The sequence below is a fragment of the Tachysurus vachellii genome, chromosome 17 (assembly GCF_030014155.1).
Source record: "Tachysurus vachellii isolate PV-2020 chromosome 17, HZAU_Pvac_v1, whole genome shotgun sequence".
NCBI lineage: Eukaryota > Metazoa > Chordata > Actinopteri > Siluriformes > Bagridae > Tachysurus > Tachysurus vachellii.
In genome coordinates, this window is record NC_083476.1 from 17,737,729 (window position 1) to 17,755,454 (window position 17,726).

Consider the following 17,726-nt stretch of genomic DNA (forward strand, 5'->3'; position numbering starts at 1 on the left):
TAATAGCCTAGTAGCCAATACTACTCCAAACTTGCCCAAACAAGTTCTGCTATTATTCTACTTCCCTGCCTTGATCCTTGGCCAAACCTTTCCTAAATATGTTTGCATTATTAAAAGTATTTCTAGCTAATTGTGATTTAATACATTAAATACAGGTAAGTTAAATACACAGGTAAGTAATATTGGAAAGAATGTTTTGTTTTGGAATAAGGTCTTGTTTAAACATATGTTTGTTTTTGGATCACCCATGTCAAAAAAAGTCTCACTGATTGCCTGTTTTTAGACCCGTGAGGGAAATTCTAGTTTTTCCAGCAGAGATTGATTTGCTATTTTCCCAAATTTACACAGTTTTCCATTTTTAAACAAATCTACAGTATGTCGTTTCTTTTTGGCTTTGTACTGTGACTTATAGATACACAGTCCTTGCCAAAAGTATGTGGACACCTGACTGATGAACATCCCATTCAAAATCCATGCTACTTCGTTGTTCCAGCATTGCTGTTATAACTGCTTCCATCCCTCTGGCAAGGTTTTCAGTAGATTTTAGTCCATAGTCACTGGGATTTGTGTGTGTTCAGCTACTATTGTCATACTGGAACGTGCTTGGGCCCTTTAGTTTCAGTGATGAAAGCAAAATGTCTTTGAGTTCCATCACTGCTAAGCTGCTACTCCGGGGCTTTTGAGCAAAGCCCTCAAACTGTAACACATCAGTTGTCTAAATAAGAGCTCTGTATAAGGTGTCTTTTAAATGCCATAAATTTAACGTTAAGACATTTGTGTGCTTCCAATGCTTTTGGGGTGATGGTCAGGTGTTTACATACGTCTTATCCCCATATAGTGTTTATCCATACACACTGTAATTATATGGCTCACTCTGCATCCAGATTAAATAGTGATTTTGGTGGCGGTTTGCACTAAAGCCAAACACAAAAACATGCAATCTGTCTAGGATAGAACCACAGTCAGCTATGTTCTCTGTCAGTGTGACAAAGTAGAGATGCCAAATTACCCTGATTGGTACATCGGTGGTCCAACATAACTGTGTATATAATATATGTATATATAAATAAAAGAAACCCCTGTTACATTTTTGTGGTGTCTCACACTTTCTGATGCTTTAGGACACATTAATGCTGCAATGTGCCAGAGATGAACCACAAATATCAAGGATTCTGGGATCACTCCTTAAATCAGAACATCTTGTTCTTGCTTGCAGATACTCTTTAGTTTAACCCACAGTCTTTCCATAGACTGTAGTTTAGACTGTAGTTTAAACTGTCATGGTCCTGTTAGAAGATTTATTCTATTTTTGTGTGCATTTGGAGATTATTTTAGGTCATTGTGCTGCTGAAAGATGCAACTATGACCAAACTTCTTGGCAAATCCAAGTTTATTGCTTTCTGTTTTTTTTTTTGTTATGTACATCTAACCATTCATCATTTTGGTCCAAACCCATATTTATATTTCAAAGGTCTGTTTTTTCCCATCTGAACATCCAGATCCACACAATATTCAATTAGTGTCTTTGGAACTCCAGGCACTTATATTGTTTAGATAAAAGAAAAAAGCTTTTATATGGCATGCTTTACAAGTAGTTTGTTGTCATGGAGGTTTTGTCTAATTGTAGATTTTGTGAGTTGCAAAATGCCCCTAAATGTGATGCTGAGCAAAACAAAATGTGATTGGTTGCCTTATGTGTCAGTCAAATACCCTCTGTGGCACTCTATGCTACTATGGAGTATAGACATTCTGTCATTAGTCTGAACTTCTGGCTATGCAAGACAACTCTTGTCTATAACCACTACCAGGCTCATCACTGTGTGAAGGGTTAAATACAGGACCATCCTCTTTTCTTCCAGGCAAGATCTTTATAGATCCGATTGTCTTAAACTTCATATTTTAGTATTCTCCTTAGTATTTAATCCTCCACATGTTGAATGACTAAGAGATTTTGGACTCCATGTTGTCTTTATATCCTGGAAATATAGGAAATCATGGATGACTGACTACTGAAGAGTTTGTAGTAAAATTGCAGGTGGACATAAAGTAAAATCTGCACGTGATTAAAACGTCTTTATTTTTCGTCCTTATTCATTTCTAGGAATTCCATTAATTGAGAGACATGGGGTTCAGTGTACAGACTTGTACTGCATCAGCCAATCCTGGTCCTCTGACTTTGACAAAACATGCAGTCGTTGAGAGAATTAGGGTCAACCCCCACCGTTTCAACCTAGGAATTCCTTAGTAATCGTTTCTCTTGGTGGCTTCTTGAATAGGCTTTAAGGTTGAACGCTTAATGTTACTGTCAGTGGTGAAACACCTCAATTGTTAAAACTAATGGTGAATATCAGCGATGCCTGCTATCTTACAGAAGCTTGTATTTCAACATTAATTTTGTAGCTTGTTGAATGTTATTTGGAGCCAGTCTATTAAGATTGATATTGATTACGGATTCTTTTCTTTGGAGAGTAAAATTTCGCGACGGCAAATATGTTTCAGCTCATTGTATACGGAGTAGAATGAAAATTGTGTAAACTACATTTATTTAATTTTAAGAATATCAACTGTGTTTTTGTAATAAATCAACTCCTCATTGCACTGCCATGTATCGACCAAACCAGGATCCTAAACACAGTGGCTCTGTATCCCAAAGTTGTCCATGGATTTCCAATGATTGAAGAACTGTCTTTAATTACTAGCTACGATATAACAAGGTCCAAAGTATTATGCTTGAAAATTAAGGATTTTTCCCAGATAATTTCATAGGGATTTATATAAATAGAAGCTTGGCTGCATATGACTCACTTTCAGATTGATATGTTCTGGCCTTAAGCAAATATACTGTTCTTCAGTTACTATGTGAAAAACAGTATCCATATAAACTGCAAAATGAGCGGTTATTTAACATTGTTTTTTTTTCCTCTGTTAACCAGCATGTCTCCTGTAAATTTACAGGCTGTCTCTGTTAATGTTAATCTATGAAACATGCCAATAAAGACAGCTCTATTATTATGTTCTGGATGTCTTCTGTATTTCTTACAAACATATGCTATCAGCCCAGGAATTCTTGTTTACTCGTCAGTTTGATAACATTTATGCCATTCAAGAGGAAAGTTCTGACTCTTACTGCTTGTCTTTGTAAAGCATTGTATCTGTTGTGAAGTGATTTAGTCAACGGCAGATCATTTTTATACCCAGTACACAGAGGTCACATTCTGGGGGTTTGTGTCTCTTTGTGGCGAATCCTCTTGACTCGTCATTCAGAGCAGTTGTAGCCGTTTTGAAGGTGGCAAAATAAATATTTATCAAAAAAAAGTCTCAAAGGCCCATTTAAGTAATTCATTATCTTTGTAAAATTCATAGTTCCATAGATGTGTGTTCATCATTCCACCCCGGGAAAGTTTATTTTCTACACCTGAGAATGTTACGTAGGCTGGGACACTAATTAAATGGGGTTTATCTCAGTACTAAAATAAATTTGAATGTAGCTGTATTTTTTAAGGAATATTCTGAATCTATGTTTTAGCACATTTTGATAGATAGATAGATAGATAGATAGATAGATAGATAGCCTGATTTGTCTATGTTTGAATAGTTGGACTGTGTTAAATAAATGACTTGATTTTAAGGCAATAAATAGATTTAAGTAAGAAACAAATAAACAACAGTATCATTGGTGTGTCACAGCTCCAGAGTTCCGAGTTTGATCCTGAGCTTTTTACCATTATGGTTACTGTTTCCTGTGTTCCTTAACAACAGGTTCCCTTCCACCACATGGCTAGATTGGCTATTCAGAAGTGTGTGTTTGTGCCCCTTTGGCTGGCATTCCATCTTGGCTTGTATTCCCTGCAGGTCAAAAAAGTGCTTTGAGTCACTCACTACAGTATCAGACAGTTTCCCAATCCTGGCCCATAATAATGATCCCCATTCCCTCGAGCGCCCCCCTGTGGCGAAAGGATGCGTTGCGATTAAGCAACCGGAAGCCTTTTCTTCAAGTTCCTGCATGACTTTAGTGAGTAACATTTTTAACCTGTTTACATAATACGTAAGCATCCATTTGGCTAGTCTGAGATAAAATAAATAAAATAAATAAAAACCTCACACCAGTACAGAGAAAACGGCTCTCTAACTTTCCAGGTTTATTTTTAATAGAAAGCAGCTTTAGAAAAACTTTCTTGTGTGCGCGTGCGTGTGTGAGTGCGTGCGAGTGTGTGCGACTGCACTATTTGTTCAAGTAATATTGTGAAGGCTTAACTTTTTGCAGCCAGTGACGTCTTTTTGATAGCTCATTTTGATGACATATTAATTTACTGTAACTCACTGAGACTTCATTCATTCATTCATTCATCCACTCCACAGAATGTAAGGCAAAGTTAATCAGTTCTTTTTATTTAGCTTATTTTCAAAACTAGATTTCCTTATGACCAAAAGGCCAAATCTGCAGTTTATGTACTGCATTTGAAGTTCTATTATAATATGCATGAAGCATAGCAGCCTGTCTAATTTGAATAACTATCATGTGCAAATATCTGTAATTATTATTAATAGGATCACAATGTTTTCACACAGGATATTCCATTGGATGCCATAGCCATACATACATACATACATACATACATACATACATACGTACATACATACATACATACGTATGTACCCGTGAGTAGATTTTGGGAATAGACAACAAATTATTGTAAGAATGTTGTATTTTGTAGTGGTATAATGCATGACTGTGCCACACAAATATAAATAGCAGTTTCTGGAGGAAAGACATCTTCGATTAATGCAAGCATGATGTAAATTGTACTTATGAGGTCCAGATTGAATGAAAGCTAATGATATTTAGGTGTAATTATTATAGATTTTTCATTATACACAAGTTTATAGAATTTATTCAGTTTCATAGAATATATCAATGAATAAAGGTTGGTAAAAATGTCCCATATCCCATGTTGGGATGTGATCTCAAGGTTAGAAACCTAAAGGCAAACTATGTTTCTTCCTTTGTCTCATTTAATGAACCAATTTTCAGATTTGGTCCACTATGCGTGTAGCTGCTCTCAACTCTGGAACACAGATTCCTCTCTTGGGTCTGGGCACATACAAGCTGAACACCTATGAACAGCTGTACAAGTCCATCAATGCTGCCCTTGATGCAGGTTACCGTGCCTTTGACACGGCCGCAGTATACGGCAACGAAGCACAACTGGGTCAAGTCATGAGGGAGCTCCTGCCCAAGCACGGCCTTGTTCGTTCTGACGTGTTCCTCATCAGCAAGCTTGGACCAGAAGACCATGGCCCTAGAGCCAAAGAAGGATGCTTGAGGAGTCTTCAGAAGCTGGATTGTGAATATGTAGACCTGTATTTGCTGCACTGGCCTGGAGTTGCAGGTTTAGAACCAACAGATCCTATTCACGCCAAGTATCGCTTGCAGAGCTGGGTTATCCTGGAGGAACTCTATGACAGAGGCAAAATCAAGGCCATAGGGGTCTCTAACTACACAGTGAGCCATCTTTTAGAGCTGCTAGGAAGCTGCCGTGTGCCTCCAGCAGTGCTGCAGATGGAGTGTCACCCGAAACTTGTTCAGAAACAACTCCGGGACATATGCAAAGAGGCAGGAGTTCACTTCCAAGCATACTCGTCTCTAGGAAAGGGTGCACTCCTGCAGGAGCCGGAGGTGAAGGACCTTGCTGAGAGCCGTGGACGAACTCCAGCTCAGGTGTTACTCCGGTGGGCTGTTCAGCAAGGCATTTCTGTTCTGCCTCGATCATCTCAACCGCAAAGTGTTCAAGAAAACAGCAGAATCTTTGACTTTGAGCTAAGCGATGAGGAAATGCAGAGGCTTTCTAACCTCAACTGTGAAACTCAGTATTGTACAAGAGATTCCACCTCTATTCGATGATAAATTTGATGAGTGTTTCAGTAACTGATTAATGATCCAGGGCTTAAATATGCCTGATATCTCTCTCAAACATTTAAGTCGAGTTTAAAATTGCGCTTTGTATTAAGTCAACTATAGTCACTTGTATTGATTTCGTAAAAGTGCCTCTGGTCTTCAGACATGGTATATTTGCATGTGTGAGTGTGTTATTGATTATTAGATCAAAGTTTAACCATGTAGGATTTTGGATAAATTCAGATATTGAAAGTAAAGTGTTCTAGATCTATTCATCTTTGTTCATTGTAAAATGTACGATACCTGGTTAAATAAACAAAAATGAAATTCATGAAATTTTTATTTTGAATTTGATCACAAATAATAAATTAAACAATTATACAAACAGAACAAATCATTATACAAACAGTTTTACATCGCAAGATATGTAACGTAGTATAAATTCCTATCAAGAGCTTGTGAAAAGGACAAACACGTTTAAAATAAGGCATCAAGAAAATGCCTCAGATTCAAGCCCAGCTTATGCAGCATTTGGGTTGTCCATCTGTAATGATTTGCTTAACCAAAGGTCTGGCAGGAACTCTCTGTTCTTTTGCATACAAAGCAAATTAGTCTAGTGCTGTGTGTGGGGGGAAAAAAAAGAAAAGAAAATAAATGACCAGATCTTTCATTAGTAAACATATACATGAAAAGGTGTACAAAGCAAAATAACTTCATTTCAGAAACACGAAGAGACTCGGGTCTACAACAGTAACAAAAAGCAACAGAAAATGCTGCAATCAAAGAAAACCCTGAGACGAACCTGACTGAATTAGACCAAATACCCGCATCGTTATTAACCAACACTACACAATTTTCACAGGCTGCTTTTCTGACTTTTGTAGTCTATGGAAAATATTTACATTTTTACCACCAATTCCTTTAAAATCTTTAATATGACAAATGTTTAAAACTCAACATATATATATTCATTTAGAAAAGACAGCATAGAACAATATTTCACATTTCTTACCAAATATTCATTTAAATAAAAAAAAATTAAAGAATTCATAAATATTTAGGGATTGAGTTTTTCAGTACATGGGAGATTGTCCAGAAATATCACAGATTGTCAGCTAAGATTGTCAAATATTAAAATAAAAAACACAATTCTTTGCATTGGGTACTGCAGTGGGTGTGTTTTAGCACCTTTTTTCTTTCATTTTGTTGATAATTAAAAAATAATAATAATTTGAAAGTTTGATGAGCACTTTGATGAAAAGGCCATTCTGGTGAAAAACATGACCAGCCTTCGTCTTGATTGTTGATTCACTTTTCTCTGGTTGAACTGTGTGTAATTTTATTCCCTTCCCTCTTCTTCCCTAGTAGATCCCCAAATGAAGGAGAACCATCCACGACTGTGTTGCTTCTGTGACACTTTCCCCTTACTGCTCGCTCTCCTTATGTCCTGGCAACATATAAAAACATAAAGAATAAACAAACACACAAATGGAAATCGCACAGCTTTGCTTAAACAAACCTGTACGTTTTTCATTTCCAGCCTTAATGCTAAACTCATGCATCATTAGTATCCCTGCTAGTGATTAGTACGGAAACTCACCCCTCTGTCCAGCCAGGTGTCAAATTCATCACTCATCCTCCTCAGCTGTCGTCCATACTTCTTAGCTTTCCACAGTGCAGCTGGAGCAGATTGGGATCTGCCTCGGAACGGGGCTCCGTCCGAAGCTCCTCCGCTTTCTTCAGCGGAAATTCCATCCTGCATCTCAACATCTTCCCAGCGGCTCACCGTGTGCACCTGCGACTCTGAGTAGAGCCGTACCCGACCTCCGACCCCTGAAAGCACACCACAGTGAGTGAGGGTTTAGAATAAACTCTCAGATTTAAAAACATTTAAGGCTTTAATTCCACCATTCACAGCCGCAGCTTTACTCTAAATTGTGACTAGAGAAGATTTGTTCTTTTATACCACAGCAATAATTCAACTGTAAACTAACAGCTTAGCTTTATCACTTACACTATAGCAGCTATAAACAATCATTCTCTTACAACCCTCAATTTCTTTTTATTGATAAGATTTAAAGCACAGTCTCCTGACCTGAAGACTCCTGTCTCCTGACCTCTCTCATGGTGAGAAACCAACCAAAAGCCTCCTTCCATAAAAGTGATGATAATCTTATAATAAAAAAAATAAATATAAATAAATAAAAAAATTTTCTTAATAATATAATTAGAACATCACAGAGAACCATACCAACTGTCTCAACAACAATACTGTGCATCTTTGTTACTGTTGAAATGAATGAAACAGTATCATATAAGAAGGAAAATATTAATAGAGCCCCGTGATTTGAGTTTTAGCTAGCGATACTATCCAAGCTACTTTTATTTAGAGAAGAATAATCAACACTTTCTAACAAATTAGATTTGAGAGGTCAACACTGCTGTGGTATAAATGGCACAAAATTTTATTTCAATAGTTTTTATAGCTTTAAGTGGTTTTATGTGAATGGATCTCTTTGTTTTTAAACCATATTTGGTACAACTCATCTTTAAAAGCTATACTAGTGATATTTAAGATTTAGGTGCCATGTTGATATCATTCTAATAGCAGACAGAAATGTGAACAGCCATGACAATCATGATAGATAGATAGATAGATAGATAGATAGATAGATAGATAGATAGATACTTTCAAATCTAAGGGTAAGGACACACCTGCTGATGTCTTACTTGGAGGGTTAGTATTCTCGACCTTCTCTAACCATCTTCCTTCATTGTCATCCAATGGATTGACATCTTCTCTTATAATGTGTGGTGCCTCATCCATCGTGAAAGCTGTTGGCAATAAATGATTACATGTTTACCTTTTGGTCATGTAATACTGAACAATATGAATTAAAACGTCCTGCCTTACAGGAGTCGCTATCATTCTTTAAGTTTGTAGGTTACATATACACTGACATCTACTTAGGATCACAGTCTCAGAGCTCATGTCAATGTGGAGCTAGGATATACATCTCTGCGATAACTTTTTGTAGCCTTCCCCAAAACCATAATGTTGAACAGTCTTTGTTTTCAGGTCATTTGAGAGTTGTTTTGAGGCTTCCATGTTGCCACTCTTCAGAGAAGAGTCAAAGTGAACAACAACAACTTGCGATTGGCCACCTTATAAATACCTTTTCTCATGATTGGATGCACCTGTCTATGAAGGCTTATGAAGGCTTATGAAGGCACCAAACCAAGTTGTGTGTTCCAATTAATCAGTGCTAAGTAGTTACAGGTATTAAAATATCAAATCAATAAAAATGGCAACCAAATTTATGCAGCTGTCTAATTTGGTTTTGATGCATAATGCACATTTTCTGTTAATCCAACAAACCTCATTTCACTACTGAAATATTACTGTGTCCTTCAGTTATTTGATATTTTTAAGATTTAAGTGCCATGTTGATATCATTCTAATAGCAGACAGAAATATGAACAGCCATGACAATCATAACAGATAGATAGATAGATAGATAGATAGATAGATAGATAGATAGATAGATAGATATTTAATAGATCAAAATGAAATTGCTGATCCAACCCAACACCCAAATTATTTATAAATGAAAATCATGGAAATTGTCAGGGGTTCCTAAACTTTTGCATACGACTGTATCGAACGCTAGCTAATAAATAAGATAATAAATTAACAAAAGTTACCTGTAATTCTGGACGAATTCATGAAGAAGTGATTCAGAATCGATCCCCCTGCTTCACTCCCTATTCTGGTGTTGATTACTTTTGTATATCCTTCCTTGTCGAGATTAAAGTAATCTTTCCTCAGTTTCAGTAGGTATTGGTTGCTCATGGCACGCGACACACCCAAAAAACAAAGGCTAGCATACCTAAGCTAATCATCAAGTTTTAAATCTCTCCTGATTTCTAATATTAACTTCATCGAATCGAAATAAAGAGCAAAACCCAGCGCTTTACGTGACATCTAGTCAAAGTGATCGTCTTCGCCGATTGTCGTGCTACTGATTAATTTCTCCTCCACTCTTGTCTTCTGAAGCAACGTGAATGATCTCATAATCACCTCAGGTTTATTGTTGTTGTCGTCTGTGTACAGTAGTGTACAGTTTCACCGCCCAGCCAATCGGAGTCGATGAGACCTACTGGTCAACCAATCAGAAGCCGCTGCTAGGCGGTTTTCTTTTCTTTTTTTTTTTTCGTCTGTTCAGTGAGACGTCACTGTTGCGATCGAGCTTTATGAGCTCGCGCTGTTTACTTCCTGAGCACACAAAGGCAAAGTTAATATAATAATGTATATAATATATAATATATAATAATATAATAATAATATATGTTATATCGAAAAATATATAAATAAAACGATCAACGGAATCAGAAAACGTGTCGTTTTTGTCAAACGAAGGGATATTTAATCCAATGAAAAAGTGAAATAAATGTCTAAGTATTTATTTATTTTATTTTTTTGTATTTTTGTTTTCTTCCTAATATTTTATGTCTGACTTGATTTTCTGAACATCCAGCAACCAACAAATGTTGAAGCATAACCCAAAAAGAACCTGTGGTGGAATTTAGAGACACAGCAAAGTCTTTTTTCTTCTCTAGATGGCGACAAAGGACATTTTAACATTTTAGTTTGTCTGCGTTTCATTAAACAAACCTCTGTTCACCCTTAATGCAGGTTCTAAAACATAGCAGAGGATAAAAACATACCAAAATTTACACATTTCTTATTTTATGAAAATCTTTCAAAACTAGGTGAACAACCGACCATCACACTTAGATGTGGCTCTTCACCCAGAATGTCTTTGAATGCTGTAGCATTAAGATCTCCTTAACTGGCACGAGGTCCAAACCTGTTCCAACATGACCATGTCTATGAACACACAAAGCCAGGTCCTGGGGCCACCATGGTTGGTGTGGAAGAACCTTAGTAGCAACTTCGTCATGCTTCATTTATGATAGTGCAGGCTCAATTTGATTGTTCAGAAAACATTTGAATGTGCAATCGTTTTATAATCAAGCTCTCTGATATTATAGCTATTATTTATTCATTTCAGATAAATATATAGTAAAAGACGTCTCAGTGACACCTCTCACTTTATGTGGGTTTTTCAATTTTTCAAAATTAGATCCAGGAACTTCCTATGAAAAACAGACACAAAGAGGAACCTGGACAAACACACTGCATATTCAGTGTATGCAAAAGTCCTTTCTTACCTCATGCACGCTATAGAACATAATTTTAGGGTACTACTGCTTAAGAAAGTTTATTCATGGAGATGTTTTTCAGTTCGTGTGTAATTACATTTAAATTTGTACAGTGATTGTAAATGTTTTGAAGTCATGGTGTTATGTCTGTCATAGGAGTGTGGACTGTGTGCACATCAGTTTAGCATTTTCTGAAATACCTGTGCTGAGTCATTAAAGAGATTTTTACATTCAATCTCTAACAGGTGACACATTTTCACAGTAAGTGTGATTGATTACAAGTCATGCTGCTTTCTCACACATGCAGATCAGTTGATGAGACAGCAGGAACACATCAGCTGAGCGATCGAAACCAACACATCACTAGCAAATTACTAAATGCTTAGCATCATGAGCATATTGAGCAGCTACCTAGCTGCAGCTAGGATGTGAAATAAACTAGGATATCCATTTCAAGACATATTTATAACATCCATAGTAAAGATTAGAGAAGATGAAGATGGAGGGATAGTATAATAAATAAGATTTAAAAAAAATCTATATTTTGGGAGAATTAATCCAACCAGATAAAGGACATACAGTGCTACAGTTCATTACAGTACCTGATAGTTTGACAGCTAATTTTCTAAACTTACCCACTAAGCAGAATTCAGGTAAAGAGTCTTAGGTTGGATATGCAATCCTTTGTATATGAAGACTTGTATATCATAGATGGTTTTGCCAAGTCCCGAATAAGATCCTAGTTATATAAATGTCTTGCGTAAGTGACAGATTCTGTTATTTAAATTTTTTGCCTGGCTATTCCTTTAACGTTGCCACCTGGATAAATGAGAGAATAATACACACAAATACACACTTCCTCCACAAAACATGTATACAGCCACTGCATCTTTTCGATCACCCACTGTGCTGTGTCACCAGACACTCTTTAATGAAATCTACAAATCTTCCACTGTGGTATTTTCCTGGCTTCACTTCACTTCTTGTGCAAGTAAAAGCTACACTTGTGTCATAATGTGAATTTTTTAAAATCTATTTATTTATCTATTTCTGTACTCATTTTTGGTGTTTTGTACTTCTTTAGTTTTGTCAGACTCTTCGTTTCACCTCCATTCTCTGGCTCTGCCTGGTTGCCATCTTCTCTTCAGCACCTTTCTGTTCAGTACTGATCTCTCTCAGGTACTGTTCAGTCTTTATTTCTTTTATATTTGTAGCCTTCAAATACTATTTAACTAATGTTCACACTTGGATTAAAATGGATTTGGTGCAATTTATATTGCTAACTGGATATAAAGTGTAATAAAATTAGGTTGTAAGTGTAACACCTAGTATTCCCTTCCAACAGCCACCTCTCCCCTGTCAAAGAATAGCTACAAACTGGGGAGCAAGAATGCTAACTCACTCTTTCTCAGAGACACATGAAGCCAGTCAGCTGTGTCTTCTCATACTGCTGTATAAATTGCATCACAGAGCAGTGTAACACACTCAGAAGAAAGATCTATTTGCCTCTTTCTGCATACATGTGATGACAAACGACCACAATTGACTAGTCTTGCTAAAAGAGAGCTAGTATACCATCTCTCCCACAAGAAATCATGATTAATTCTACTTTCATGGCTCCCAACCATGCATGACTGTGCCATTGTTGGGCTCTGAACTCACAATTTCCTGATGATATGCTAAACACTTTGACCTTTTGAATTGCAATTTGAATCAGTAAAATTTCAATTTCCTATTTTATGGACACACATATGTCATTGAACCATATGGAACTGAATAAATAGCTTTTGTCACTCAAGTTGAAAAGCAACATCCCTGAAAATGAGAACCTACAAAGGCAATAATGGCAATAAAACAGCCATCTAAAAAGTCTCAATAAATCAGTAAGAGACAGAGCCAGAATGGTTGTGCCAAAATCAATTGCCTAACTGCTTGTTAAGATGCACAAGTCAGCTTAGCAATAGCAAACAACCGGATATAGCACAGAAGAATAGCACGCACTTTTAGGCAGGAATTAAGTCATTATTTGTCACATATACATTACACACGCGAAGCTGGAGCTTGACCTCCCCACTGATAAACTGCAAAAACTATTCATTTAAAATAACCCTGGATGCAGAGACTGATGAATAGACAGCAACCACAATGAGAATAAAAATATACCATTACAGACCTATACAGTTTAGTCAAAGAGTTTTATCTGTTTGCCTTAGAAATACATAGTGCACATTCAAAGCCTGTCTTCAACCCTAATTTTTACCTTATTAATTTTTTTGAATAAAATTGCCCACATTGGAAATATTTTCAAGCGTGGGATGCCTAAAGCTTACTTTTTAACTTTTAATGCTTTAATTATATTCCGCTAAATGTGAGCTCTGAGATTAAACATTATTTTAACGTCTCTAACACCGAGACGCTTCTATTTTGTCACTATAAGCCTTGTTTGGTTTTCTCAGTCAGAGGGCAATTTGTTGAGAATATTTATTTTAGAAAGAAAGGATACGGTGCCAGTTGTGTTATGGTATCTCTGGAGCATTGAGGATTAAGGGCCTTGCATAAGGGCCTACTGGTGGCACCTTGGTGTTGCTATTAATGAAACTCTCAGACTTACGATTAACAACCCAGAACCTTAACCACTGATGTGTGACTGCCTGGTGTTAAGGATAAAAGATGAGTGTTGAATAAAACACTATAAATAAACCTAAAAATATACATGATATTAACATAATAACATACAGCTAATAAACCTAATATCATACATGGCTTACAATATAACTATCTACATCTAACTCTAAATATATGGCTTACTATATATTATACTCTAAAAGATTATTTTTTTATCATATTTATATTTCACTGAAATTGAGTAGTTATTTGAAAGAAAGAAAACACACTCCTTTAACTACTAATATATTTATTTATACTTTCAGAATATCTTCGAAGTTACAAATATCAACGTTGCGCAATACAACAAGGCAAATTGGCTCATTCATTTCATTGTAATGTCCAATAAAGTTGATCAATGAAGAAAAACTATCTAAAATAATGTCATCATTTCATACTGCTTTATCCACCCCTAAACATCTCTGTGGTTTAATGGTTTTGCCACAAACAGACCCAAGGCCATTAATTTGAGATGACACAATGGACAAACAGGGGGCATAGTGGTGCATTTGAAGCATACATCCAGGAGCCTCAGTTTGAGCTTGAGATTATTTAAAATTGCTAAATTGCTCCTATGTGTGAATGTGTGTATGTTGCACTGTGATGGCCCAGTAACTCCTGTATTCTTGTCTCAAACCCAGTATTCTTGACATAGGCTCAGGAACCACCTTGAACCTTACCAGGATAAAGTGGATACTGAAGATAAATGAATGAATGGATGGGTGGATAGTTGGATGGATGGATGGATGAATAAGTAAATGAAAAAAGGGACAAACTGGTTATATAACCATGCATATGTGTTACAGAACAAAATATTAAAAATATTTTTAAGAGGCCAAGAACTGAGGCTGTGTAGGCACCTTATTGTGTGTGTTTCTTCTTCTTCTTAAATGGCACATAGCATCATGACTAGCCTGAAAAAAAAGGATCTGATTTTTAAAATGCAGGAAGTTTTGTACATAACACACAAATGATCTTGATGGCGAGGGCTTCAAACAGGAAGTAAAACCTTTGTGATTTATTTTGACCAAATGTTGTTGTCTGAAGAACATCACCCCAATGCTCTCGGAGAGTTTTCTCTAAATTAATTTCTAATTGCTATATTTTTATGCTTCATCTGTCTTGTATTTGCTACTGAGCAATGAGAATGTCCAGACTACCAGCTGAGCCAGATATTTCATATATTGATATTGATATTGCAATTTGGATATTGTTTTTTTTTTATTACCCAGACACTGTAGAATCTTTGTAGATTTCATAATGACCAGTCGGGCTAACTTGCTTCATCAGTGATTGATCCCGATGTGCTGTGGTTATTAGTAAGGGTCGCGACCGCGGTGTAGGAATGTGTCCCCTCCCTTCCCCTGTCTCTGCAGTCTCACTGCTGACTATCGGCGTCCCTGTGCTTCTCTGCTCCCTTCCACAGTAAAGCAAGGAAGGAAAACCAGAGCTGCCATTTTTTACATCCTTGTCTTTTCCAGTTATATTTCCAGAGCCCATCATCTTCATGGAAAGCGCGCTTAGCTGATGCTCACAGGAGCGCACCTTTAGCATTCAGCGCGCGTCCTCCGCCTGCCTGGCGCGTCACACCTCTCTCTCTCTCTCTCTCTCTCTCTCTCTCTCTCTCTCTCGCTCGCTCGCTCTCTCTTAATATCTGAGAGAAACTGCGTTTGGCATTCAATTCAATCCTGGATGGAAAGCGCGTTTTGTTGCAAAAACGGAACCATATTTATACTGAGGTGTTCTGGTGATACCTAGCTCGCTTGGTGTCTCCAAACACTCAACAACTTCAGTGACAACCTCAGTGACCAACATCTCCTTTTCTCTTGCACTTAATAAATAAAAAAAGAGAGGTTTTGCGTGGGCAGGTTCTCTGTAGTGGTATTCAATATTTTTTTCCTGTCTTAGCTGTAACACTCCATCTCCGCAGGTGCGCAAGCGACATATTTGGAGATGTGCATTACTTTACTGTGCGTTTTCGTAAAGCTCCGTTAAAGCTGGAGAAGCCACGTTCCTGAGACGTTGCGCAGCCGCGATGCGTTCCTGCGTGCTGAGTGATTGAAAACGGAAGATCCTCGCTGTGCGCTTCACAAGCGACTGGGCGCGAGCACCATACGTACCAAACCGTAAGTAACCTTCCATCAATTGACCACTGATATTCTTATTATTGTCTGGCTATGAGATCATATCGAACGGAATGCAGTGGTGCAACCGATGCGAAATCACGTATTCATTCACGTATTCACGTGTAAGCCACAAAGCTAACATGCTTTAACTTCATAAACCAACATGCTTTGTGGGCTTTACATGAAGATGCCCACGTCCGCGCGTGCGTTGTGCATTTACATTAACATCTCAATCCCTCCCTATTTGTTTCTTAATTTCGAATGGAATCTATTTATAAAGCATCAAATTCCCCTACGTTTTCTTGTTTACAGGAAAACAAACATCCCCCTACCAATTCAGAGTTCCTGAGATGAATCTCTGATATTAAAAACACGTCTCTCCAGGTAACATCATCATGATCTCTTCTGAGTTTTTAACAATGACACGAGGACTTAAACTGGTCGCTCTGTGCAAAAAAAAATAAAAATAATAATAACCAGTGAATTTTCAATGGATGTGCTATAATTAGCTAAAAAGCTTTGTTTCTCAAATGTAAACTAATGTGCATAAAGCCTGTGGCATCTCCAAAGTGTCTACGTGCACTTAGGAGGCACCGTTCTCATGGAAACGCTCCTGAACTCCCACTATAGAAGCAGCCCACCTGTTTCAGATCAACGCATTCAGTTGAAAAAATGCTGGTGTAAAGATACACCAGCATTCTGTTCGATACCTACTGATGGATCTTCTGCATATGTTTAATATTTAATGTAATCCTGATTCTCAGCGGTTCAGGATTAACTTTCATAGAAGAATGACATTTGTCTCAGCTTCTCAACACGAAACATCTTCAGAACATTCGGTCACGTATTCCAGAAGTTCTATAAAGGTTCGGCTGTGTCGGGCACTGCAAATTAATACACAATGTGGAGTTAGAAGAAAATCATTAATGATGGGATAGTGATGTGATCCTGCATGGAGCAAAGATCGTCGTAATTTCATCCTAATCCTATTTCCTATAGCAGTTTCCAATGATGGATTTTTTAAATTAATAAATGGATGAAATGTCCAAGCTTTTTAACTATTTATGTGATGGAAGCAAGTTACCACGTACCTTATAGTAGCTATACACAGTCATTCCTGCACCAGCATTTCATTTTTTTCCCCCTAAATCTTGAAATGAATAAGACAAAAAAATGCACCATGTCCTCCTTAGAACTGACACAAAAGAGTCCTTCCATAAACTTCACATATCAATTGCAGAAAGCTTCGCTGTAACAACGATTAAAAATAACAACGCATTTAAAAAAGATACTTGTTTATTATTAGCCTTAGATTATGTGGAGCATCCTCCGTTCAAGCGCCTGTGAATTAGCTGTTTCTATAGAAACAGCAGATTATACCGAGTACATTAATATTAAACTGTGATCTAAACTATAGCCAAAACTATTCTCAGAGCTACTGTTAGAGAAAATGATAGAAATCAACACCAATCATTTTCAGGTAAACAGGTCAAATACAAAAATAACCTTCCTGCAATATGCTTAACGTTATGCATCACAATATTCTTAGAACATTCCTTCCACAACACATAACAAACAGACCATATAGAAAAGGTTTGTGTTAGTGTTCGTACAAGAACAAAGGATGGCATTGATGTAGGAACATTTATAAAAAAAAATTCCATAATCATTAACATTTATAAAAGTTTCCTATAATCGTAACATCCTAAAAACTTTTATTAACATTAATTGTAATGTAGGTCGCCTCCGTAGTCATGGAGCCTTTAATATAAAGATGCACTATATTAGAATATTCCGTCTTCTGTTCTCAGCTG

The 17,726-nt window shown here is 36.9% G+C and overlaps 3 protein-coding genes across 6 annotated transcripts in view; 2 read left to right on the forward strand and 1 right to left on the reverse strand.

The window, feature by feature from the left end:
• Positions 1-3,950: 3,950 nt before the first annotated feature.
• zgc:110782 (uncharacterized protein LOC541358 homolog) lies at positions 3,951-6,078 on the forward strand. 2 transcript variants are annotated; one of them, XM_060891063.1, is made up of 2 exons: positions 3,951-4,012; positions 5,033-6,078. In XM_060891063.1, the coding sequence occupies exons 1-2, from the start codon at positions 4,004-4,006 to the stop codon at positions 5,900-5,902; spliced, it is 879 nt and encodes a 292-aa protein (XP_060747046.1). In that variant the 5' UTR covers positions 3,951-4,003; the 3' UTR covers positions 5,903-6,078. The 2 variants fall into 2 exon arrangements, with proteins under 2 accessions (XP_060747046.1, XP_060747047.1); XM_060891064.1 differs by lacking the exon at positions 3,951-4,012 and adding an exon at positions 4,195-4,362.
• A 140-nt stretch (positions 6,079-6,218) lies between these two features.
• bada (BCL2 associated agonist of cell death a) lies at positions 6,219-10,015 on the reverse strand. 3 transcript variants are annotated; one of them, XM_060891066.1, is made up of 4 exons: positions 9,602-10,015; positions 8,627-8,731; positions 7,497-7,729; positions 6,219-7,343 (listed from the first exon to the last, which is right to left on the reverse strand). In XM_060891066.1, the coding sequence occupies exons 1-4, from the start codon at positions 9,747-9,749 to the stop codon at positions 7,236-7,238; spliced, it is 594 nt and encodes a 197-aa protein (XP_060747049.1). In that variant the 5' UTR covers positions 9,750-10,015; the 3' UTR covers positions 6,219-7,235. The 3 variants fall into 3 exon arrangements, with proteins under 3 accessions (XP_060747049.1, XP_060747048.1, XP_060747050.1); XM_060891065.1 differs by having other exon boundaries at positions 8,612-8,731; positions 9,602-10,013; XM_060891067.1 differs by lacking the exon at positions 9,602-10,015 and adding an exon at positions 7,992-8,068 and having other exon boundaries at positions 8,612-8,735.
• A 5,498-nt stretch (positions 10,016-15,513) lies between these two features.
• Positions 15,514-17,726, forward strand: part of slc8a4a (solute carrier family 8 member 4a) — an 81,986-nt gene continuing 79,773 nt past the window's right edge. Inside the window, exon 1 of the mRNA XM_060891115.1 lies at positions 15,514-15,912. The gene's annotated coding sequence lies outside the window, so the exon portion shown is untranslated. The remainder of the gene's footprint in view (positions 15,913-17,726) is intronic.

Bases quoted from the DNA above. Each gene is read 5' to 3' on its own strand.
- bada (XM_060891065.1), bottom strand. From the start codon at position 9,749: ATGAGCAACCAATACCTACTGAAACTGAGGAAAGATTACTTTAATCTC. The intron at 8,732-9,601 runs GTAACTTTTGTT...TATTGCCAACAG, and splicing joins GAATTCGTCCAGAATTACAG to CTTTCACGATGGATGAGGCA. The intron at 7,344-7,496 runs GTGAGTTTCCGT...ATATGTTGCCAG, and splicing joins ACACCTGGCTGGACAGAGGG to GACATAAGGAGAGCGAGCAG.